The 27,342-nt window shown below is 35.3% G+C and overlaps 1 protein-coding gene across 5 annotated transcripts in view; it reads right to left on the bottom strand.

Annotated features, from left to right (window-relative positions):
* Positions 1–1,557: 1,557 nt before the first annotated feature.
* LOC103578861 (homeobox protein homothorax) overlaps positions 1,558–27,342 on the bottom strand; it is a 262,266-nt gene continuing 236,481 nt past the window's right edge. For 4 of the 5 annotated variants that reach the window (XM_053741611.1, XM_053741612.1, XM_053741614.1 and 1 more), the window contains 3 exons: positions 20,253–20,311; positions 6,712–6,880; positions 1,558–6,141 (listed from right to left, as the gene is read on the bottom strand). In XM_053741611.1, coding sequence (XP_053597586.1) covers positions 6,714–6,880; positions 20,253–20,311 — 226 coding nt within the window. In that variant the 3' untranslated portion in view covers positions 1,558–6,141; positions 6,712–6,713. The remainder of the gene's footprint in view (positions 6,142–6,711; positions 6,881–20,252; positions 20,312–27,342) is intronic. The other variant, XM_053741613.1, reaches the window with a different exon arrangement.

Raw genomic sequence — 27,342 nt, 5'->3', positions numbered from 1 at the left:
GTGGTTATAATGATGTCCCAAGAGGGAAAACGATACTCTGAGAAGGTATTTCGTAACACCCTCCAAGTGAGGAAATATAACGATAGAGTATTATAGTACTAGTGTATAATATGTATATATATATATATATATATATATATATATAGAGTTTGTAGTGTAGCACAAAGACTAAAGAGACGTGGTAGAATAAAGCTCACCATAGTCATTGGAGCATATAGCAACCAGACAATTCTATATCTCCCTAAAGTGGGCACTCCCTCGAGGAGAGTAGCAGCACCTAGCTCTAATATCTCATTACTGGTTACCACCAGTCAGTCTACTTGGCCATTACGAGATTGTTGTTTGCTCGTAGGCAGCGTATCAGCGTGATATATCGCCGCTATCCCACGACTTGTCAATTTCCACTAAACTCTCCGACTTTTTTCCCTTCAATCTTTAATTCATTTAACTTAACTGTATACGTATACTTACTTTGATTTTTTTTATTTAATAGAGAACACGACGTGAACTGATTTAAGTCTCTAAAGGTCAACTTTTTCATTTATTTAATTTGTTGTTTTATTTATTTTATTTTTTATTAAAAAATAAAATCGACAAATTAAATTTTATCATGCGTTAGTATGACACGAACTACACAAACTCGAGGATCGTTAAGTACGAGAGGTTGACAAGGATCGAGAAGGCGAAAATAATTGGTGTCTTTCCCGATTCTCGACTCCGGCTAACAAGGTCCATTTCCATGGAATAACCATCAGCGGTAATTGGCACCTACGGTCCCGGGCAACGTGCTATCCTTGCCAACCTATCATATTTCAGGGTTCCCTGTTAAAATGGTGTGCGACTAGTTTACCAAAGAAGATGAACGAAGAACGAGAGTATGTGAACACGAGAATAAAAGAGACTGAGAGAGAAAGAGACAGGGTAATAGAGAAGGATCTGAGCTCTGGATAGAATGCGTGCAACAAACGCGCGTTTTATACTGAAACCACAATACCCTTTTGCTGAGTTAAGCCAAAAAGGGGATGAATAACAAAGCTTAACATCTACGATCCACTAACAATCCTCCGCCCACTGTCAGATATCACTAAAATACTCGACATTGTTCGTATATAATAAATAATAACCAATTTAAATATATTTTCGACTAATCTTAAACAAATCATAAATTATTAGTTATCACTATCTTTGACTTATCAAAAAAATTTAAATATCAATTTACAGAAATTAATTTTCAGCGTAACTATTAATAAAAATATTAGAACTAATAGAAATTATACCAATGAGTTCGTAATGAATAACATCGAGCTTCCATGAATATATAATTTCATATAAATATATATCCATCTGTAATAAACTAATATTTAAACATCGAGAAATATTATTTATGGCGCCAGTCAATATCCAGTTTTACTCCAGTGTCTGTTACGGCCCCAACTCTCTTTCTCCCTTTCTGGTTTAATCGTCAAAGATAAATATAAATGTATATGTATATTCAGTGGTATATTTACAAAAGAGGAAAAAAAATTCATTAAAATAATATTTTTTTTTTTTAATTTATTTGCCATTTTTTTTTACTTAGGTGTCAATAGTCATCAATGCGCAAACAGTGGAAAAAATCTGATTCCATACCGATACAATAAATTTTAGCTTATTATACATCATCGTTATCATTAATCATTGTGTCAATAACGATAATAATTATCATTATCATCATTACCATAAACGTCATAATCATATTATCATCATTCGTAATTATACAATAATTATTTATACATTATTTTTCTCATCTCTTACACGTGCTTACGGTTTTAAATCATTCTCAAGCAAATATTTTTTTTTTTTTATATTTATTACGCACTCATATACATCACACATTATTTTCATACTTGCATACATACATACATCCATATACATGTGCATTTTCGCCTGTTCGCTCAAGATCGCGGCGCATAAAAACTTGATTTAGTTTTTATACTTTTGTTTAAAACCCTCTAACGTGATTATTACTTAGAATAACTTACTTGTTATTTCGTATACATTTTTAAGGCGATGATTCAATCGTATGAACTCATTTTCTTATCAACGAACAGCCAATGTGTCGAGCGTACATTTTTTTACCGTCACTTTGCGTATGCCGACAAAATTATTTATTAAATCATAACAATTATTTTTTTTATTACATTTAAATTTTGTTAATCATATTCTATTTTATTTATCGAGATCTTTAAAAATTTAAAAACTCATTAAATATATTCCCAAACCACTGCATCAATTGCACAAAATCCATCAACGCACTCTCGAAGACTAGTAACTCAACTAGATTCGATCGCTAAGTCTAATAACAATAAATCTCAAGAAGTCATTCGATATAAAAAATTACAGCTAAATACTCATCAAGTATTGGCTTTATATAAATAAAATGATTAGTTGCAGTGACATGAGAATTTCATTTGTTACAATACATAGTTTTATTATTATTACAAATATAAATACAAATATGATTAACAATTCAAACAATAGTAAAATAATTATTTATTAATTTAATAAGCAGTCTCATGTCATTGTACAAGTACATAAAAGAGTGAACTGTCAACAAAATTAAACAATCTACTGATCAACAAATACAATTCGTAAAAAATTATTATGCCACTCTTGTTATCCACTTGACAATAAGATGATACTTACTATTATTATTAACTCACCTAATATAAATTAAAATTTTATTGATTTTGTTTCCATTTATTTACTGTGTCCTCGCTGATTAAGTTCCATAATATGATTTTTTACTTTCATTGTACATTAATTTACAATCACTTTTAAAATCTTAAATAATTGATTTCATTATTTTCCTTATCATAAATAATTTTGACACATGTTTGTTTATAACATAAAATTTTAATTAAAAATTCTATTTAAAAAAAAAGTTAATTTGGGAAAAATTTTATTAGGGGTTTCAAAAATAAAATAAATATTTTTTGATTTATTTTTTTTCTTTTTTAATAATAGTAGTAATTTTTGAATTAAAAATTAATTTGGGAAAATTTTCTTTAGTGGAAGTCTGAAAAATTTAATAGATATTTTTCAATTAATTCTTTTTTTTAATTATTTTTAAATTAAATTTATGTCAATTTTATTTTTTTACTTGTTATTAGTAAAGAATGATTAATCGGCATACACAATAATGACGATGACGACACGAACGACGGACACGATTAACGCCAATTAATCAAAAACCATTGAACGGTATTGTAGACATTCGCACCTGAGTCTTTCAGTATACGTGGGTATTTGTTTAGTATACTAAAACACCGAGTAATTTTGTAGAGCTCACAGCATTAATATCGTTATTATTATTATCATTATTATCAATATCATTGAGATGAATCTATATATGTGTATAAATATATAGAACCATGTAGACAAATAAAATACAGTGATAACTTATTTTTTTTATTTTGTTTCAATAAAATGTTTATTTATTAAATTAAATTTAAATTTAAATTTAAATAAATTACCGCGTCTCTACTCAACTATCGGCGTATTGAAAACATTTAAATATACATATATATTTTATATAATTGATTCATATTTTTTAAATAAAACTTTACACTATTAATTCCTGTCGTGTAGGCGTATTTAAAATATTTATTTATTTTTTTTATCTATAGTTTATCAGTGACCTTTAATCTCGCCGCGCAAAGTACTTGAGGTTAATAATTAAATACAGTAATATACATCGGGACAATCAGAGCCAAATTACGCATAAATCTATTTAAAAAAATTAAAAAATTTCACATTTTAAATTTATAAAATCCTATCAATTTATTATCCGCAGCATTAAATAAATAAATAAATAAGTTTACACATCCAAATATTCCTTCACAATTTTAGTTTACGTACTTTATAATTTATGGATGATTATATTAATTCATAAATACACAAATACTCTGACGTCTTTGTGAAGCGAGAATAAGGGATGATAGTAGTCTGATGCGTAAGGACAATAATAATAATAGTAGTAATAATAATAATATTAATAAGGAACGGATTGTGATTGGGCAAGTGTAGGAAATTCATCGGATATATAGTGGACGAACACTTATATTTATTTTTGACAGTCATCAGTAAAATCATGTAAATATGCCGTATCTACTACCATATAAATGCCAATAGAACATTAATTTTAAAATTTAACAAAATTTTATTTTATTTATTTTTTTTTCATAAATTCGTAAAATATCCGTTCGATCGTCCGTGAATAATAAATCATCTTTTGTACGTTCTCGTATAAATTTCGGCCAAAACATTCATTAATGTGTTCATCAATCATCAATCATTAAATTTACTTTCACACACAACTCACCCGCATACATAATTATTAACACACTGCTCTTCATTTAATAAACATTTAACTCACACTCTTACTATTACTCTTACTCTTACTCTCTCTCCCTCTCTCTGTTAATATTCTCTCGTAAATATAAATTTTAAAAGTCATTCTCTATAATTTAATATCATTCGTCGATGCCTCATCTTGCCTCGAGCTCAATTTGAATTAACTATTTATACACAATATATTATAAGTTAAATTACAATAATTAATTTATTAATTAATTATCATATTTATTTTATTTTATTTATTTATTTGTTTTATTATTATTTCTAGGACGAGCAGTGTGGCATTCGTCTAGCTGAGTCGGACTCTGAGACGATCGAGAATATATTTTTTCCCATTTAGCCTTTACTTTATAATCAATTACTTAATCGCAAAACCCTCGTTCATTTATTTATCATTATTATTAATATTATTATTATTTTTTAATCATTCCATTTATTAATCTACCCAAGCGTACTTAACGCTCTTATTAAAACCATTACTCTTTTTTTTAATTCATTATTTATTTTTTTTCATTATATATATTACAACGAGAGGATTCAGCGCATTTATATGTATATTTATAGTTACTTCGGTTTATTTAATATTATCAATAATAATTATAATAATAATAATATTAATATTCATAATAATAATAATAATTAAAATTATTAATAATAACTGTACAAATTTAAATGTCACCTAAGTCTTGAGAATGTCGACGCTCGATCTAAATCTTAAGAAAATTTTCTTGATGCTTCCACGCCGAGTATTTGTTAAATAATTTATTTATTAATTAATAATCATAATTATTAATTAAATAATTGTTTTTAAATTTATTTTTTCAGATAAATCAACCCAACACTCGGAGCGACGTTCGCGCCGCAGAAGCCACGAGCGCAGACATATCTCGTGCGAACACCAGGTAATGTACATGCCCGCTAATTGCCTATATATATTTATATATTTATATTTATATATAATTGTATAGTCTCTCGATTGCGATAGTATTAAAATTAAACATTTAATATCATCAATCACTACAATATTACACCGCAATATTTGTACAAAGAACAATCACATGAATATTTCCCTCCACGGGAACCGAACATCACTTTATTTATTTATTTACTTTTATTTTATATTTTAAAATCCTTAAAACCTTTGGCCGCAAGTTATATTTTATTATTTTCGATTCGCCTTTTAGTGTCTGCCTTAAGTTCTTGCTTTCATTTTATAGTGATGGGTAACTCGTATCGTTTATTGAGAGACGAGTATATCTTCGGTTAGGTACCGTTCATGTGTACATTTGAGAGTGAATGTATCTTTTTACCTCTGTTACGACTCGGAACGACAGCAACCAACAAAGTCTACCCAGTACTTGTTGTTGCTGTTGTTATTTTACTTTTTTTTTATTATTTCGGATTCTCGCTCGTTGCCACTTCATCTTGTCGCGGAGATTCGTTTACGATTCTCTCGAATCTGGTAAATCGAGTTTGGCTTGACTATTTTTCTTCTTTATTTAAACTTTTATTATTTAGCTTTTTTTTTCACTAAATTTTTTTTTTTTTTTTATTCTTCATCAAGCTTTCTCGTCGGTCTTTTTAGTTTCACGATTGAAGCAACCAACTCCCGAGACGTGCGTCATTTCCGGTCGATCGATAGATACCAGGTTTCATCCCATTACTTGTTTTTTTTTTATTTTATTTGTTTGTTGTTTCTTTAACTTTAGCTTACGGTGCTTCTCCATTTATCTAGGCGTTCAACTGCAATATAATTTACAATTTGTTAATTAAATATTAGCAGTCGATTTTATTATTATATTTAAACAAAGCTAATTTCCATACTCAGTTTATTATTCGAAAAAACAAAAAAACATTTTTGCATTTTTACAAGAAATTTATTTGATAGAAGAATTTTATTTTTTACAATTTATTGATTAAAAATTAAAATTTTATAATTAATGACAAAATTAGTTTATTAAAATTTAATTACTGGACTTTAACAGTTCATTGAAATATTAAAAAAAATTTTAATTATGAAGTTCATTTAATTTTTCTAAATTTTACTCTCATTTTTTTTCTTCACTGAAAAATTGTGTGGCTGATCAAAACTAAATTTTTCCACTTAAATTGTATGTAGCTACTGAATTTACAATTAAATTCGATACTTTTTGTGAGAATTATCTGGAAACTATTTTAAAATACTTGAAAAAAAATTTTTTTTCTATGAAAATGAAAAATGAATCAAAATTTTTCTAAAAATAAATCCGGGATAGTATTTCTGTTTGAATCATTCACACGACAATCTCAGTCTTAAAAAAATAAAAAATGTACCTTTATAAGTGATGGCCGTAGTATTCTGGAGGATAGTGATACTGGTTGTGGAAGGTGGGGTCACCAGGGGGTCGGTGCATCATGCTGGCCGCTTGTCCGTCCATCATGTAACCCATTGTAGCTTCTGGACTGTAAGCTCCGCTCGGACCTGCGGACAAAGGCGGAAACACTACACGTTACTATGGTAAGAACTCTGTTCCATAATTGGCAAGCGAGTATGCGACATGCTCGTCAAGTATATTTTTCATCTTCCACCTACTCATAAAAAATCCACTCATGCAAGTCTGCTTAGACCATCCAGGGATTTTTAGAAATACTTGACGAGCTGTGTGTGTGTGTAAAAATAAAAACAAATAAGTCAATAGTAAATTAGCGCTGTCATTTGTAAATACTTGAAGTGTATGAAATTGATTCAAAGATTTTCTGAAGCATCAATCTATAGATTGAATTGGTCAGGTCATCAGACTGCAGAGGAGACTGAAAAAAGTAAAAGAGAGCAGCTTTCCTCAATCGATCTTCGACTCTGTCATCGGCAGGGCGGTAATGGAGCTGGCCGTCCACATTGGGAGGGGAACTACTACCCCGGTAGTTTTAATGTTGGTATCTTAATGTATATTGCCTCGATAAATCAAGGGCACTGATTGCATCCCACCCTACTTACGCTGCCGAGAGACCCCAGTGTTGTGTGTAGTGCACAAGGGCAAACAGAGAGTATGCGGGAGAAAGAGAGATAAAGTGTATTGAAGTTAGTGGTAAAGGCGGTGGAGGTGAAGGAGGAGACAGAGGCGGAGGTGGAGAGGGAGAGGGAGATGGAGATCGAGGAGGAAGGGGCCAACCGGAGAAGAGATATAGCCATTATGCAACGGCTCCAAGCCTTTCTTATGCTAAACTCCATCAATTGTGATCGACTCGTGCTTTTTTTCCTATCGCACTCTGAATAAATTTATTACATACACTTTTATATATATGGAATTTCTTTTTTTTTTTTTTTTGTATACTCTGGGTGCATTATCTGGCTTATAATGATAATAGTAATTACAAAGGAATGTGTAGTTTTATTTAAAAAAATACCTTTTGATGATTAAAAGGCCAGAGTTTTCAGTAAAATATAGAGCCGATGTGCAGTAGCGTTTATGAAAAATAAAAAAGTATAAATGGAAAAAAAGTAAGTAATAAGAACGAAAAGTCGTGCACGTTTAGCTTTACCCACTCTGCAGGGACCGCGACCGTAAATCACAATTATTGCCAGCGTTCCCTCCCTTAAGAGTGTTTTTCAGGAACAATCCATGAGACTATATAGTTTCTCGTTGCTATTTTCTTTTATTTCTTTTAGTGTATCTTATAAGAATAGAGGGTCCAGTAAAAAGAGCGAGGAACAAAATAACAGAGAGAACGGGAGAGAGAGAGACGGAGAAAGAGATAGCTAATGGTGGATGGTATATTCCTTTTGCACGAGACTAAAAGTATCCGGAGAAAAATTACACGGGTTTCTTGAGTGTCCGCTATACTCTCTTCAGATCACGCTGTGGAATGTAGTCGCGTATTATATGGCCACTTGTGAGCGTTATTCCGCTAACGAGAGATCTGCTTGTAGTGTGATTAAGCCTCGGTATATTGCGCACCAGGGGTCCGGATTGCGATGGCTAGTATGGGAAATTAAGGAATTTCATTATGGGATTTTTTTCGAGTTTTATGATGAGTTTTAAGTGCATCAAGTTGATGCAATAAATGCTTTTATTTTTAAAATTCTCAATCAAATTAAAAGCCGAGGGTTTAAAATTTTTTAAAAATATTCCAAGAGATAGGCAGCGATAAAAAATTGGATGGACAGTAAGGTAAATTGGACATGAGCAAAGTCGGGCTGACAAACCCCAAATAGGACGAGGTTGAGAACGATAGGAAAAACAGTGTAATGCAATAAACTCGGTAAAACATTTTCCGAGGGCTTATACTGTTGGTTTTCTCAATTTATCTGGACCCTTCAAAATCTACCCTTGGGCCTTTTAGACAACCTTCGGTTTGGATACCTTGGTAATTTATTTAGTGGGTGAATGCAAGCTGGTGGTTAATTGCCTAACGCTAAGCTGCGAAAAAGCACCGCCGGGATGTTTTAACGCCAGAATTAGGGTGTGTGAGAATAAGATGATAGGAATTTTTACGGCTCACTATCAAACTGGTATTTAAAAAAAAATAATACGTACGTGCACATTGTCGGAATTTAACTCTGAGGAACGATTTTCGTGCTCGGAATGAACTACATATATATGTATTATGTGGTAGAAGAGAAAAGCCGAATTAAAGAGAAGAGAAGATTAATTTCGGGAAAAGCCAAGTTACGGTTATGCATTTGCCAGCTGGCGAACAACCTCGACCAACAGTATTTACTCTATGTGGAGGTACGCCAACCATTTTAAAATCCTCTTTCACGTGACAACTTCACATCTGAATCCCACCAATCTACTGTCTTCACTTAGCTTAAAAGTTTTATTTCATTTTTTCTTTTATTTCAATTAAGATTTATTATCAAGATATAATAAATCTTTGAAAGCTTGTTAAAAGTATCTTTTAACTTTTGGGAGTAATCAATAAGACAAGTGAATTATTGATGGAGTGAAAATTTGATGAAAGCTACTTATCCTCACTCTGCCCTTGCTTTATAATATTCAACGATCTCTCGGTAGATTTAAGTGAAAATTTTACTTTTCACGTCAAAAACTCTAATGTTATGTTTTAACTCACTTTTAAATTGAAGTTATAAAATATTTAAATATTTAAAATTAATTCAAAGATTGATGAGTAAGCATTATGATTATCTCGAAGTTTAATAAGCCAATTTAGAATAGCTAATTAAATTTTTAAATTACAAAGGGTACAAAGCAAGGAAATCGGATCCTGAGAGAACACCAGTGAACATGAGAACAACATTACGAGTAACTTATGGCTGTGGCTTGGCTGGCATTACGAGGAAGGCCACGAAGAAGCGTAGCTAAGGCACCAGCCGGTGCAATCTGTAGAGTATAAAGTAAGTGCAGCTAACTCAAATCAAGGAAGGTTATATGCATGCAGTAGGATCAGCTAAAGATTCAAAGCCACTGCATGCACTCTCAAAGTTACTTGGCGACATACCGACTGCGTTCTCCCTAGTTTCTAAACTTGAACCAGTTGCTCTCTTAACTTCCTTTTCTCTTTATACCTATCCCAATCTCTCCTCAGCTCACTTCATCTTACCTCGTCTCATCTTAACCGCGTGAATAGCTTCCTAGCGAAGTTTTCCCGCAGCAGAGTAACTAGACTCTGATCTTATTCAGGTTTTGTGAGTTGATAGATACCAACAGTCTAACAGCCATCAGTTCTCATAGAATAAGAGAGTTTGCGAACTTATAATATCGCAGACTTTAAGCAAACTCACCACACTGTTGTCGAGTTATTGTACGCAGAATTTTGCCGCCGGCGACTTGGCTTAATTGACGGTTTAATTAGCATGGGGATAACATAGTCATGATAAGAACACTGGATCTCAATGTCGGTATCAAGCAGTAGGTGTCTTATGATAAAACGCCTTGAGTAAGATTTTCATCTGAGATTATGCACCCACCAAGTATAGTGTCGATTAAATAGTAATCATAATTCAAACAGTAAACATCAACTTAGACATCTTTCAAGTAAAAGCTTTAGCAATTTTAATAAAAAAAAAAAAAAAAAAAAAAAAAAACATTAAATAATATTAATCTTAAAAATATGTAAATAAATCAAATAATGGCAATTATCTAAATATCTAGAAGCTAAATTACGTATGAAATAGATCTATAGATACTGGATGTTATATATAATAATATAACCAAGGGTCTAGGGGTAATATCAAACAGTATCATTTACGCTAGGCAATTTCGAGGCATAGTAATACCAAGAGAGTGAGCGTGATGGCTGACGGAAGTCGTGTAGTCCTCTCATCCTCCGACTTCTCCTGCTGAGAATATTCGCTCGAGTTTCACTTCCCTACGACTTCAACGCGACAGAGGATAACTATATCCATGGCAACGATCAGGACGAGGATGACAACGTCAGCTTACCAAGACGACGATTCGCCGTTGCGGAAAACGGAAATGTGCTCCGGAAGCTTCAACAATCCCTCGATGAAACTATTGGTCATCCGCGACGCAATACCGGATACACCGGATCTCATAATTCATTCTCTATCCTGTAGCTTTATTCAGCCTGATTGTCTCAATGACTACGTCTCTATCTCTATCAACGTCTCTACCTACATCTACATTTGTACCACAGATTCTGGTACGTTATACAGACCCTGTCCCCCAGATTATCATCTAGTCCAGTCTTTTCGTGGCTATTCTTCTAAGCATTTTCCTGTCGCAAGCTTCATTTATACAAGATTTATTTCTTCAGATCTTCAGTTCTTAGTCTCGTTTCTCAGGCGGCCCCACGAGGACTCATTTCTACCCACGAGTAGAACCAGAACCACCAGTTATACAGTAGTATCAGTGTGTGTGATTCCACTGGGTGATTTAACGCCCAGCAGTGTAATCGCGTGAATTTAATCAATCAGGTGTATACGTATACTTGAGCTCCCCGAGGAGGGTAGACGAGCAGAGAAGCAAGCTCGCTAAAAGCTCCGCTAAGTCCTTGGTGTTCTACTGGAGATAAACCTACTACATCAGCAGTCAGAGCCACCAAATTACGATACCCGAGTTATTTTTCCGTAAAGCATCTTACGCGTATGATAAAGCACTTGGTATACTGTCCTAAATTCACTGATGTCTCTTATACTTTCTTTCTCTTTATAAACACTTTTCTCGCGTCTTGCTACTTTTTTTATAAACTTTTTTATTTTAACTTCCACTTGTCCGCTCGCACATAGCCCGCTCTGCGTTATTCTATCTAGCTCCTTCTCTTACAACCCCCGTGATATATCGCCCCTTGGAGGTCGATGACTTCCGCTATTTTTCTTCCGCTGTCTCCAGCAAGCAACTTGCCCTTCCCAACTTCCCAATAGAGCTAACGTTTCGTTCTTATATTCCACTACTATTTTTGCTCTACAATCGGCACACTCCTCTATCTATGTATATATTTCGAGACATCGATCGTAATATAGAGTTGAATAGTATCCGGAATCAATGCTGACCACTTCACTGACTTTCAAAAAGTTTAAGTTTAAGTATGTATAAGTAATTTTTACTGCTTTTAAAAAACTTTTTTTAAAAGTACTTTTTAAATTTTATTTTCCTCAATAAAAAAGCGTTTTATAATAAATTATACCAGGAAATGTTTTGCGGGCGACCCGTTAAATTTTTAGGTTACGTCAAAAGTCGTGAGTAAAAATAATTAAATTTATTATTAGAGTGAAAAAAAAATAATGAACAATTATTGAGGGTCGTAGGAATGTGAAAAATAATTTGTTTTCACGTAAAATAAATGTACCCTCAGCAGACACATAATAAAAAGTTACTACATTTATGGATGTGTAGCTCTTATTAAATAAATTCGACATTAATTTTATTCCCAAACCGCTTTGTCAATAGCATTTCAGCTGATGAATATTTTAACCCAGTTCTTCAGCCTCCATTTTGTATATAATATGCATTTTTTATAGCTCTTTTAATCAACCGTCACATAAATACATCACTGAGTACATTATATAGGATATTGTGATGTGTGCAGTGAGTACCTAGTAGACAGTATTCAGTACCAATCATCCGACGAACGGAGAAAGAAATAAAGAATCAAGGAGCGAAGGATCGGCAAGAGGACGCGAGAAGATTGACGAAAATCCATCAGTCCGAGTGGACGAATGAAGCCAGACTGAGAATGAGCCACTGCCGAGTCAACTCTTAACGTTGACGCGATAAATAATTAATGATTAAGAGAGAGAGAGAGAGAGAAAGACGGATGAGAGCAGTCCATAAACCACTTAATATTTATAAGGTATGAGGAGGCATACATATATATTTTTATATCTATACACACACATTTATAAAAGGCACTTGGGCGGAGTGAATGATAAAAGTAAAAGAATCTTCGGGCTTATAAGGCTCGCGCGTATAGTATTTAGATATTTTAATTAACTGATCGGCTATAAATTATGATAATTAAGGGGGGCGCCTCGAGCAATGAATTTTTGCTCTGTATCACAAACAACCAGAGACAGAGAAAAGGTTATTGTCGTGATCCTCATCCTCATCCTCGTCATTCGCGATTCCAACCGATCGCCTACGGCAAATCGCTCGTGTCAGATGTGTACCAAGTAAAGATAAAAGTACTCGAGTCTCGAGATGATTATGGATTCCTCTGATGGATGATGGACATTCTCCTGTCATCCTCACCATTATTGTTAAATAAAATTTATCCAAACGAATTACCTCGATCCGTTATTTATACCGCGGCTTTTTTTTTCTTCTTAACTTTGAAATTTTTTATACTGCATACTTTATACTTAGTAGTTTGGTTTAGTACTTGGCAAAAAGTTTGTATAAGTCGATGGAGTAAAATGAGGCTCAAGATAAAGGCGTAAGATGAGGATGTCGGGAGCAATGTAGGAAGATGTGGGGTTACTGGTCAGAAGATGAGATAGAGAGGGCCATTACCAGGCACGATAAGATAGGTCCACCCTCTTATTGTGGGATTCTAAGAGCCCGAGGTTGATACACCGGACGCGATCGCCGGGATGAAAAATCTCGTCGCTGCCGGAGATGATTCCAAGTTAAAGGAGCTAGGGCGTACAACGTCGTAGAGCGGACCTTGCCAGTGTCCAGTCTACGCTCGTGAAATGAGTGGTATTTGTGTGTATGTGTGTGTTGAGTATACAGTGTAGACTGCTGTGAGCTTATCGTTTCATGGCGATCGTGAAGCGAGACTCCATTTCCGCGGGCAAGGCGACCCAGCCCACACCAATTTATTTATATAGTCTTCTAACGAGTGAGAGAGCATGAGCTCTTCTCCGATGATACTCTGCTGCTCGTTTACATCTATAGGTAATGTAATGTGTATAGGTACATGGATATAGGTATAGGCTGGGCGTATTATTGGACAGGAGATGGCCTGGAAAATCGATACTGTCTTGCGACAACAGCCCGGAGACTATTCCCACGTCAATGGAGGCGATAAGTCCATGTTTGTGGAGTAAAGTATACAGATCCAAGAGACATAATATTTTTCGTCCCTCTTCCGGGATATAAACACGTGAAGAAGCTCCGTTTGGTTATGTATATATGTATTTATATGTGGAACGGTAATGGGGACGAGACGCAATTTCCTGGGTAAGCCCAGGTCGAAACTACCGATTTCATTCTGGTCTATACTCTTTTACTGATCGAGTAATATCCCCTCACCTTTAATACCCCACGTGATCTCACTGGATCTCTCTGTTCTGCCAAATATAATGATAATAATATTTCTATAAGTCGGTCGTTTGTATTCGAGGACGGACTTGGGGGGTGGCCCATTTCAATTAACGTATGATCTATGCCGTACAAGGATCCAAGTGGCAGCACCTTTCAAACCGTGCGTTGTAATGCGCCCGGGATCGGCACTCTAAGTAACTCTACATCACTGCTACGTGACGTGAGTATCGGACACAATATTCCGGGCGTCGAATCTGCCAGTCCCCTGACCAGGGGTTGGGAAAATAACAAAGAACTATAACGTTAAAAAAGTCTTGAAACTTTTCTTTCTTTAGTTTTTTTTTCTGGCGATACCCTTTTATCCGTTTTATATCGAAAGTTGCCCCGATAAATCATCCGACGATTTTTTGGCTATGCATTATTTTGTTGGCGTGGTGAAAATTTTATATCTAGAATGTTGGACGCTATTTGAAAAGAGTCTCTGGAGATTGGTAAAAGGGAATGACTCTTTTCATTTTATCTTTTTTTTTTTTTTTTTTCTACCTCTACTGCTACTGGTACTGGTATAGTTACTTGATAGAAGACTGTTTGGTCTTCTCTAAACGACCAGAGTGGCAGTCACAGCAGGAACATTGCTCTCTGGCGCAATTTCTCCCAATTTCTGACCCCGGGACATCTATTTTATTTAACTCCAAGACATCGGGACCGTTAAACTTTGTCTGTGTACATGTCTATGTAGGGTGGCGTACAGCGTGGTCGGTAGCTTTACGGTGATATCCCATCAGCGTGGTTCAAGCCCGTTATATTGCTGAGAAAGATCCCCGAGTATAAGGAAGAGGAAAAAAAATAAGTCGAGAATGTGAAGTATACGCGGACTTGCAGAGAAAGAAGACAGTCTTGAGGGATAGAGAGTAGTGGTAGTTGAGAGCGACGAGGGTGCCAGGGCCCATCCAAGATGGACATAGAGAATCGCCATTACAAATTGACAAGCTTGATTGATGGCCACCGTTCCCGAATAGGGGGAAAGTATAGAGAAAAAGAGAGAGAAAGAGAGAGAGAGAGAAAAAAAAAGGAAAAGAAAGAGAGAAAGAGTAAGGGAGAATGGGAATAAGCAAGATAGCAGAGGGATCATCTAGAAAGGAAGAAAAGTATCAGCTGAGAAAAGGGAGTAAGAGTCAAGATAGAGTAGTGGCCCGTACTCTTGGTCAGAGATAGCCGGATTGCCGGACTTTCCTCGGAGCTACACTGGACTACTAGCTTGATTCTGGCTTGAATACACCCTATCGACGTATGTATCTAACGGGCATCCAAAAGGGATCGCGTTATCGAGCCAAAGGCTCTCAGCGAGTGCGTGACGAATGGTCCGCGACTGAAATTGTCGGGGTGCTCTATAACGGAATCTAACGTCCAGTTGGAATATTCGATCAACAAAAAACAGCAGACGAGTATAAAAAAAAGCTAAATGGTCTTTCTTCTTAAGATGATTGGATTTGATCTAGTATTTTTATGTTTATGCGCACATAAGTGCTATTTGCTTCGATCTTATTGTTTTTTTAGGTCATCAGATCAAGATAGAAATTTATGATTCAGACAATCAGATGCGATACTAGCTGATGGCTGAGACAATCAGAGTCGACTTCCAGAGTCTACTTTTATTACCAACCGTTTCATTCATTTATTTATTTATTTTTTACATATTTTCACTGGTATTTGTGTGATGAGCAAAATGAAGTTACAGAAAGGGTTACAAAGCTCTGAGCCTCGTCTCAAACGCAGCCGCACCCGGGATGATCTACAGCCAGTGATCCCAGTGTGACCTCTGGCTACTGTGGAATGCTGGGGGTAATAAGCAAAACCTCAACAATTATGACGTTCCGTTATGTTGTAACAAATGGAGGGAGCGACTGCTGGCGTTGTTCGCAAGAGAAAGCCAAATGAGATGCCTCACACGGCGTGCAATAAAACTCGGTTTCTTCACAAAGACCTGCTGATGAGATATACGCGATGTTTATTAAGATTACATGGCCGCGGTTATTTACAGCCTCTTTTCTCTTGGCTTTCCGAAATACTATTGCAATTAAAATCCCTCGAGTTTAATTATCTTATGGATTATCATTTAATATTTTATGTACGGATGTTAACAGACACAAATACGCTTAAAGTGAAGATAATTGAAGAGAATAATTTTTATAATAAATGTTATTATTAATAAATGTAGGCAACCAGGTTATCGTACTATCATTTTATTGCGAAATGCAGCGTACGGTCACACAGCTTTACGGTACTTCGGGGTGCTGTTACGCTTTTACTACGTCGTTTTGAAAATACAAGAGGCGATTTCAACTACCGAGTTGTGTACCCTCTTGAGCTCTTCACGAATGTCTGTGCCTGTGTATATAGTACACTAGTGAAACAGAATATCCTGGTGGAAATGGCGCAAGAGTGAGTAAAAGATTGTGTACCCACTCACCAGGGAGAAAGAGTAAGAGTGAGTGAAGCTTTTCCGTTGTCGATAAAATTAGTCTGGCTTCATCGACTAACGTTTAACGGCTTGACGATTATTTTACTTTTATTCCGTAAACATACTCACTGTTGATCGAAATAAAAAAAAGTACCCGGCTTTACTCTACAAATCCATTTGAATAATTGTTATATGTTAATGTAATGTGAAAAGTAATTATATTGAAAGTACCACGTGGAATTTAAAACGATTTTGTTTTTATTCCAGTACACGATAAAACGCCACGATTTCGACTGTAAAAGATCTGAGGGATCGACGGCTAAAAAGACAGCAGTAAATTTAGCCGCATAAAATGGTACACTATCCGTTTTATAGTTTATAGTTTTAGTTTTATAGTTGGTTATACTTGTGCGCGTTATATTGAAGGGGAACTCAAAAAAAGATTGGCTTTTTATTAGTATTAGTTTACAATATTAATTTAATTTAATGCTACTCTTTTAAAATACTCTATCAAATAATATTTCACTTGCCCGTATTGCATTGATAATAATACACTGTAAAATAATGGGAGTGATTACAGATTTTATTTGAATTCAAATTCACTCCGTCACTCGGAACTCTGTTTAAAAAAAAATCAATCTTCATGCAGAGTAAATAGAGAATTTTTTCAGCGGAGTCATTTCGGAGTGATCTGGATTATATTTCAATCTGCATTCACTCCGCTAATTTTTTACAGTGTAATAATAATAATAATTTAAATGGAAATAATTATGAATAAATATATAATTTAAATATTGCAAGATGAATCATTGATTGTCACCTTTGAATTACATATTGTAATTTTAATTGTTGTTTGTATTATTTGATTAAGTATTTTACACAGACGTAATAAGACAATTGAAGTAACAGAGTGTATAAATATAGCAGTGGGCGTAGAGTATACACTTGAGTTGTAGGCAATTCGTGTAATGAAAGTATGATTGATGACGCACACGGGTCGGGCATCATTAGCCCAATGCGATCCTCTGTACTCATACGCGTATATTATTGTTATTATCATTGTTGCGTCGCTGTTGTTCTTGGTGTCGTTGTCATTGACGTCGTTGTTGCTGCTAGGGGTACAGTAGATGTCGGCTTTAAACACATTATGCACTAATGTAATCTCGAGATAGCGAGGAAACACGAGTGGAGGATTCATATACACAGAAATATGAGACAATAGTGTTAAACAAGAAATGTTTAATGTCCCGAGAATGTAGTTACGCAGTATGATTTGTCAACAGTTAATTGTCGTCAATCACTGTTTTAAATTACTCGTGAGATAAAATAATTCCTTACATATCTTAGATATTTTTTATTTATTTTTTTCTTTCTTTAGTTTTATCACACAATCTGTTGTGGTGATCGTTAAATAAATTAACGAGACATTTATGATGAAATAAAAATTTATATCGGCTTTAATTTGCTTAGAAAAAATAAATAAATTTTTTGATAAATGTTTATCTTGTATTCGAGAAAATAAAATTGACCAGAGGGTACAGTTTATCGGGTGATATTTAATAGTTTGTTGTTAGAATTTTTTTTTTTTTTTTTTTTTATTAGATTTTATTTTATAGTTGATTTTGATGTTGAAAATAAAATGCTAGATTTTGTAATAAAAAATTTGAAACAAAGGTAAATAAAGACAGAGTGAATTAGAGGGTGTGATCTTGATCAGGATTGACTTCGGGATGATAATCGAATGGACACGAATTTCCACTTTACCCAGTTGACACTGAACCATCGGCAGACACAACATTGCTGCACATTATCCGTCGTGCCCTTTTCTCTCGTGTCCACTCGCTATAATACCCACATATACATACATTTACTCGGTAAATTGATAGTCCATACACGTCATAAAAAAAAAAACTACAATTGAACGCATCGAATTTTATTTCAACATCAAAATATTTTTTTAATACTAATGAAAATTTTTAATGTCTGAAATAAAATGGAATTTTAAGACTAATAAAGTTAGAAAAAAAGTAAATAACGCGTAAGAAGTAAAAAGGTGTCTTGAAGAGCTTTGTTATTTGGTAGCAAACAAGCCGTAACTTGGTGAGTGTTTATGAGTAGTCCAGTCGTAAAAGTGTACGCGAATCACCTCTTGTTTCGGCCATTGGGTTAGACAACCCTCGAACCCACGTACTCAGTTGTTTCCTTAAGAGCTTGCGGGTTTTCTCAATAAAGAGCACCCAAAAAAGACAAATAGTAAAAGAGAGAGAGAGAAAGGGAAGTTCATAGGAGGGTACTGAAGTACAAAGAGAAAAAAAATAGTGAAAGAAGACGGCATGTTGGCAGATCGTAAAACTAAGTCTGATCACCGCTACCAATTATCCGACCGTTATCCAGAACGTTATCCACTTCCCCGCTTACCCCGTTCACCCGTACCAACATCATCAGACACCCTGTTAGCAATCGTATCCACCCTTGCTGTTATTCTCGCCTTTTACTGCAAACCAAGTGATTCCTTAGTCGTAAAACGCCACGGACTTCTTAAGCAGGGACAAAAGACTCTTTTATACATACAAATAAAATCATTAACCGTCTGTAATTGTCGTTTACCTAATTATAATAACTACCAATCAACTATAATTATCAACTTTATCATATAATTATAATTATAATTATTAACTTATCTTATTTTTCGAATAGTTATCAAAAAAATATAATCTACAAGATAGAAATTCTTTAAATTGTTTCTTATTTTTTTATTTAGATATTATTGACAATAATTTCAAATACATTGAGACATAAGGTCTTTACTTTTCTTATTTAATTTTCAAATTTACCAAATTATTGATCTTTTCTCTATGATTTAATTATTATTTTAATAAAATCATTAAAAAATTTTTTATTCCGAATCTTCTCGACATTTATAGCTTTAGTAACCGTAGCTATAATCATAGGTGACTGAAAAAAAAAGTTAATTTTACTTTCTTGCTTCGTTTTTAATTTAAATGATCGATTCAAATGTTAGACAAATAATAATAATAACAAACCAATTTTTATCTATTTTCATGCTCATTGAATTATTAAAGTCGACAAAAATTAATGTTTAAAAAATTTCGTCTGAGTATTTTGTAGCCAGATGATTATTAATTACCACGTGCAAATTAATTAATTGAATAAGTGAGAGCTATTAAAAGAGTTAAAACCGTAAAATCCCAAGTTTAAATAATTCAATCATAAAGATATTTTTATTATAATAAAATAAATCTTGGTCTGCTGGTAGTAAAGATTAGCGCGATAAATAGAAACGTTTAAAAGGACGAATAAATGTCTTGTTTAATTGGTTTGTCATTTATACGTAATAGTCAATTAAAATTATTTTTCAATTATTATATCACTTTCCCATAAATATCACTGTGTAATGGGCGATGTTAATTCGACGTACAATGTACGACAGTAATTATTTTATTTCAGTTTTAAATGAAAATAATTTTACACGTGAAGATAATGAGACGTGAAGTTTGAAGTTTTTAAATATTTATAAATGACAGGCTAATTATGCATCACATGTTACTGATGATGACTTTTATTGGAATTTTAAATTAATGGTAATTGTCGTGATTTACACGATCAAATCATCTTTACGCTGATTACATATCAAATGAAACGGTTTAATATCGAAAGTATTGTAAGTGTAGGAATTGTGTTTTATAATATCAGATTGAACTTACCAGCTCGATTACTCTGGTCAATCATCGGCTGGACAATTCTGCGTCTCGCGTTAATGAACCTGTAATCATAAAAATACATAATAAGGATCGTTAATTATCGTCGGCCTAATTTCGTTGAATGAAATTTTTCACAAATGGAATTTTTCGGTTTGCTCTTTAAGAAAAAAATAATGTAAAGTAATAAAGGGAGGGAAGGAAGAGAAAACACTCGTACGGACAATGTCGATGGTGGCGCATCATTAACTCCGATGAAGGAGAAACGCTCACGGACGAGCGCTTATCGAACAATAGAATCGTGGTCTGTTTTGCGGTGTGAGACCGCAAGGGGACTAGCTAGTCGTCGTCTGGTTCCAGCGTGTCTAGAGTAGAGGGTGAGACACTATGGATACAGCAGATGAAGAACACGCTGGGAAGAAAAAATATAAGATGGACATGGTTGAGTTTGAAGGAAAGATAGCATAGAGTAAAATAAAAAAAATAGGAAAAATAGGAAGAATCGATAGAAAAGGATACAAGAGCTGACTAGTACGAAGTTGAGGTAGAAGAGGAAGTATAGAAAGTAGGATGGGAAGTATATGTCAGCCGACGTCAGCGTCGCGGCGCCCTAATGGGCGCAGACGCCGGAAGTGATTGGGTTTCTACTCGACTGACTCGAGTATCTCATCCTCACCCTCTAAATCTTCTTCTTCTTGTTCTTCTCCCAGTGCTACTGTTACTGTATATTTCTCGAGTGCTTGCGATGCGAGACTTGGTGGTGAAGAAGCGCCAGTAGGAATAGGAGTTACTTAACGGGGGTGTGAGAGTACGCAACGCGAGAACCAAGACCCTTGTTTTGCGGCACATCTTTCTTGCTTAGTCTCACGCCTGGCCGACTCCCGAGAGAGTCTTATGAATAATAATTATTAAAGTCTCTTTCGCGTACGGGCTACCACCGCACGCCGATGCTGAGAGCGTACGACTAATACAAGGTTTCTGGTTTGCTTCTACATTTATACTATAGATGTACTTATATTTGTATATAAAAGCTGGGTGTAGTAAGTTGAAGATCTTGTCTAACAGAGTGGGAAGAAACTTGAGCAGATTAGTGTCAATGGACTTGCCAAATGTACTGTAGCACGTTTCGAATAAATTTTTATTGCTGAAAAATTATTTTCTTACCAGAGCCTTCGGTAAAAAAGTTTTGATTAAATTCATCGATACTGGGTTACCCTTAAGTTGATAAAATGATGAAATTGGTTTTCCTGTTGCTAACTCCGGAACCAAGGGATCGAAGAAAATGATAAGGTTGCTAATCGAGGTCCTTGGTTCAAAGTCAAGGCCCTAGATATCATTAGATGAAAGAGTAAGTATATATATATTCTACATATATATATACATTGTATGTATATAATATCCCAGTAGGCAAACGTATAACGTGAGGTCCCTTTCCAGCCTCGGGTACTTCTAAGCGTTGCCAGTCGCCCCTTTGGCGGTGTAGGCGGCATGTCACAGCCAGCTGACTCCCGCCCCTTCCCACCCCGCCAGCACAAGCTACCCCATAGCTAAAATATCGCCTGAACAATGGCTGCTCTCGGTATATATGTACACACATATATACACAAATCCCTTTACCCCTTCATCTACGCTCAGCTCTCTACCACTGGTAACCTTTCCCGCCCTCGTTTTTCCAATTCCACGTCCGTCTCTCTTCAATTTTTCCTCGAGTCCATTTCAAATAAGAAAACAGAACCAACCGAGTCCAGTTCTCAATGGGCCAGCGAAAAATATCTCGCTTGCTGAAAAACTTAACCAAGTGATAAAATTTAATATCTAAAGTTTTAGCTTTATTTTTGCACTTTCTTTTATTTTTATCTTAATTTGTTATTGCACAAAAAAAAGTGTAATAAAAGAAAAGAAAAGAAAAGAAGAAAAATATAACTTATTCTTCTACACAAAGCATAATTTTTACTCAGTCCCTAGCCTTAATCGGCGGATCTAATGGCATCGGCATTAATCAATTCGCCATGACATGCCACTTCTTTTTGTGTCAACTCCAACACGATGATCTGACACTTTTCATCATCCTTTTAATGCACTTTCGTATTAATACAAGCTTATTCTCGCAAAGAGAGTATAACATATACAATGTAACGGTAATGCCGCTTCAAGTAAGCCAGCGAATATAAAGAAATCGCAGTGTCATTTTTATCATGTTCCACCAAAAAAAAAAAAAAAAAAAAAAAAAAAATGAAAACACTCAACGAAATTCAATTATCGCACGGATCGTTTACTAACCCGCCATCATCAATACTCTTTTAATTGTGTATATTCAAAAATAACATTTTAAAATAAAAATAACTATCAACTAAACCGTAAGTTAATGTCTTACCTATAACGCCCGTAACTACTTAACAAGGAGCATTATCAGCGTCGATATTACCGGCGTATCTATCCCAATAAACTTGACTTGCTCGGAGTATTAATCTTTGTTTTGATTACAACGAAAATTGCGCACGGCTACACGTCCGTCGAACAACAGTATAGTAAATAACTTTTCGTAAATGGGGAACGGGTGTGCGTCGGCATAACGATGATTACTGTCGCTCGGTAGAGAACATTTAGTCTACTCTCTCTCTGCTGGGCTGTGCGAGGCTGCTCGTAATTATCAGGGAGCTTCCATTAGTTAACAGCAGTCGATATTTGTACACCAGCTATACCTAGCTAAGCTCTATATATTTCCATCTGCTTCGCTCTCTATCTATTTCTCTTTCTCTCTTCCTCATACTATATTTATCCTTGTCACTCTCTCATCATAACATCATTACTGTCTGGACGATAATAAACTCATCCACAGAATAATAACAACCGCAATAATTATAATAAATTCGAGTTGCATTTGCATTGAGGTACAAGACTATTTCGGATTAACGTCTGAGATAAATGTACGTGTTATTGTATTTATATTAAATTACTTTCTGTACTGACGTTGATGCCTTGTTTGTGTTTATTCGCTAAAAGGAATTTAAGGAAATAATCTAGACGGCGCAAACGGATTTATTTGAATTTGTAAAAAAAGATCAGCACGTGCTCGTGATGGTATTGGATGTGGTATCAACTGACAACCACCGATGGTTCATGCATTTAATCTATAGGCATGTATTCTGTTTTAAATAAATATTTTTCATTTATTTATTTATTCTACTTTTTTTTTTTTGGACTTTTTCTAAAATTCCGGTCTGCAATTTATATAATTGTTTTGCATGGGGTAGACACTAAATTTGTGTGCTCGAGTACGATAGCTGTCCTCATGAACCAACAGAGAAAGAGAACACAATAAATGGAAAAAGCTGATGGACTCCATTTAAAATAGACCAGCCAAAATAAAAAACAAAAAAAAAAAAATAACTTTACACTCGCACACATTTTTAGTTTCATTTCAAAGCTTTTTCATTTTTAATTCAACTTTTTATTTGTTTTCGAAACAAATTTCTGCTGTAAATTTAATTTACGCGAGTAAATATTTTTAAAGTGAATTGAATTTGAAGTTGTGAATAAATAATCAGAATAATGGGAGCTGAAAAAAAGGTATCGAATATCAATGGACATCAAGTCACATGTCGTTTAACGCTTAGTAATAATTAAGGGCAGGGCAACACGTGCATAACCAGCGCGAGTAGAACCGGCACATGCCGCGTGATGAATGGGCCCCGGGAAAATTATGATTGGTGGACGCGCGCGGCAACGCGGAACCCCCGGCCAAAAGGCCAAAGGGACAACGGCGGGTGTATGTGAAGGGTTGTTGCTAGATACCGTTGTCGCCGAAGACCAAAGAGACATCTCACTAAAGCATGCATAAGCGCGAAAGTGAGATAAACAGACATTGAGATGAGAAAACGTGTCGTGCAGGCTGCGCTACTATTAGGCAACTAATTTCGCTAGTCCACCGTGACGTAATAGACCAATCCTACTCCAACTCGCTCTTTGGTTTCCTTGCTCACTTCATTTCCCCCTGGCTCTCTCTCTCCTTCTCTTTACTCAAGTCCCAAGCAAGTTATTGAGTCCACAGCTGTCGCAGTAGCAGCAGCAGTAGTCGATTGTCACCGGCTACTACTTCCTCCTCGACTGCCCTCGGGGTCAGACTCATCTCGTCCCGGTCGTAGTCGTAGTCGTAGTCGTTGCTCCCTCATACCTGCAGCAACCCCTCGCAACTCCCGTCTCTTTACACTTCTCATCTGGCGTCAGCTTGTACCGGAGTCTCTTAAACTCCATCGCAACCTACAGTATTATATGTACCAACTGCTGACGCTGTTATAAAGTGTCGAGGGTATATACTACTTCTTCTACCACTTTATATACACTCTCCAAGAGTATTAACGCCTCATGATACATCGCTGTATCACTTAATAAATAACTTGGTTACAGTAAAAACAAAAGTTTAAACGGTTTCAACGTCACTGTCGTTCAACTGATAATTCCAAGAGTAGCCGAGTATCAAAATAGGCTGGTCCTGCTTGTTGGATATTTTTATTACGTCAGCTCTGGAAATCATTCAGTTGTCATTCCCCGACGGGATTAAAGAAAAGTAACCTCCAGCGGTCGTCCTGCCGGAAGTCTAGTGCCAGTAAAAAGGACTAACTGCGTTATTTAGATTCACCGGGAAGTACCTCTTCTGGTTTAGATAACGGTCGTTTAGATTGACCGCTCAGACGCTGGATGGCCCTAAAGCGTCGCGTTTACCATCTTCACGAGATCTTCAACAAATCTCTCCCTACACATTTCTTATCCTTGGACAGCCCACTATTCACATTCACATATACATTTACATTCGTATATAAATATATATACATATATACATATATATATGTATATACATCTTTTAAACATTTCTTACGTTTCTTATTTCCTACAACTTTATATTTTTTATTATTTCTTGTGCTTCTTGTGATTTTTTGGCGTGCGGAGCGCGATAAAAAAATCCGAATTTTTATTCACGTGAAATAGAATATGCCGTGGTTTATGGGTTAAACTTGAGAGGGAGAATGAGAGATGGTGGAAAAGGAGAATGCCAGAGAGGTGAGCGGAGGGTCCAGGAGATCTTTTATATTTGTAGAACCACTTTCTGCCTTGGAATAGTCTTTTACCTCTTCTACCTTACCGTACCTTTTAAATCTGTACATCTATATATCTATATACATCTGCGTATGTGTACTGGCTCGTGGTGTACGGAATTTGAATCGGCTCGTAATAAAATCTCAGCTTTATGCGACAACTCAGTCGGGCATGCAGATATAGAGGTACCTGTTTGCTTGTGAGTTTTTAAAATATAGATATAGGTATTTCTGCAATATGCGAGAAAATAAGGGTACGTTTGAATATATGTATATATATTTGTATGAATGTGTGGTGGTAACAAAAAAACGTAAGAGAAAAAAAAGGGCCAAAAGAGTGTGCACGGCATGCCATAGCAACCACGATGTAAATAATGCTGCAAAATCGCTACCAGATTTTTATTTTTTGTTCTTTTTGTACTCCTCTTCGTCCTTCTACTCCTGCTCCTACTTGTCTACTATATTCGCGCTTTTTATTCTCTACGTATCGTCGTGGAAGCTCTCGAGCTGGACAAAATGCGTGGAATATGAAAAATGTTGAGGACAAGAGGACTGTGAGAACGACAGACGAAAAATAATAACGAGAATTAAAATTTAGTATTATTTTTTATAATGTATATATATATATATATATATATATATATATATATATATATATATATTTTTTTTTTAAGTAGACATTGAGGGAATTTTTTGAGTGATTGGAAACCAATAAATAGTGATTTAATTTATAATCAAGGGGGTCTAATCGTACATTGGCAGAGATCACAAAGCGGCAGCAACCCACGGAATAATTGCCCGAGTGGGTGAATCCAAAACGTTGATAGCGAAGTCGAAGTAAATCGGATTACTTGGATATCATCCCCGTAATGTATGTATGCGGATGCGTGTACAAGGGATTTTTAGTGCGAATGTGTGTTGGGTCCCATGAATGCAATGGGGGCTCAGTGTTTGGTATGAGCGGGCTAGCGAGCGAGTGAGTAAGTGAATAAGGGCAAGAGAGAGAAGGAACGCTCCCGGGAAAATAAGGGTGCGCGACCCGACGAGATAAAGGGTGCAGTACGCGTGAGCATGAGGGACGCAAAGGGAGAGACATGTTTTTCTAGACAATTTGTTCGGCAACATTAATCACCGACGGCCCACTGAGTCCCGGGGGTGGCGGGCCGGATGAAAGCCGGGGACGTCGCCGAATGTCTCTACAACCGGACTATTTTTGTTTTTTATTTTTGTCTTGTTTTTTTTGTTAGCTTTATTTTTGTATTCATCTAAGCTGTCAATTTTTTTATGTGTCATTATTTTTATTATTTTTTGATATTTTAAATTAACAATATATATATATATATATATATATATATATATATATATATATATATATAAATATAAAATATCATACATGATCTTAATATTTGTATTTTGAAATATTAAATGGACTCGTAAATCGGCTGATAACGCACCTGAGCACATGAACGTGAAATTAATACACATTTATATATACATATATATGTACATATATATTTTGTACGGTCGTATGTAACACGCTAGGTTGGTGGTGGGTATGACACGTGCACGTTATACTCATATACATTCGGGCAGAAACAACAAGAACAAGAACACGAACAACTACAGCACAACGAATGAGCGAACGAACCTACCAACAATGTTGTGTATATGAGAGTCCCTAGAAACTACTATAAGGTAACACAATGCCGTGGCGATGATTATCTGGAAAACTAATTTCGCGAGAGCGACTCAAGCGCGTGTGTTGCCTCCAGCTCCCGCGGGTTTCAGCTGCCGGCAGTCGCCTGATGCCGCAGCACTACGGCGAGGGATCTGAACGCATTGTTGCAGCAGTAGCACCGAGAGTTTTCAACCAAGTGGATGGAGAAAGAACAACAACAAGGGAGACGAGGGAGAAAAGATGATTAGTCGTGCATCAGTTATATCTTCCCTCCCTCATTCGCATCTTCAATGCCTCTGTGGATGTGAATCTCCCGGAAGAGCGC

This window comes from Microplitis demolitor, chromosome 8 (genome assembly GCF_026212275.2).
Source record: "Microplitis demolitor isolate Queensland-Clemson2020A chromosome 8, iyMicDemo2.1a, whole genome shotgun sequence".
Taxonomy (NCBI): Eukaryota; Metazoa; Arthropoda; class Insecta; order Hymenoptera; family Braconidae; genus Microplitis; species Microplitis demolitor.
This window is presented reverse-complemented; position numbering and strand designations above follow the sequence as displayed.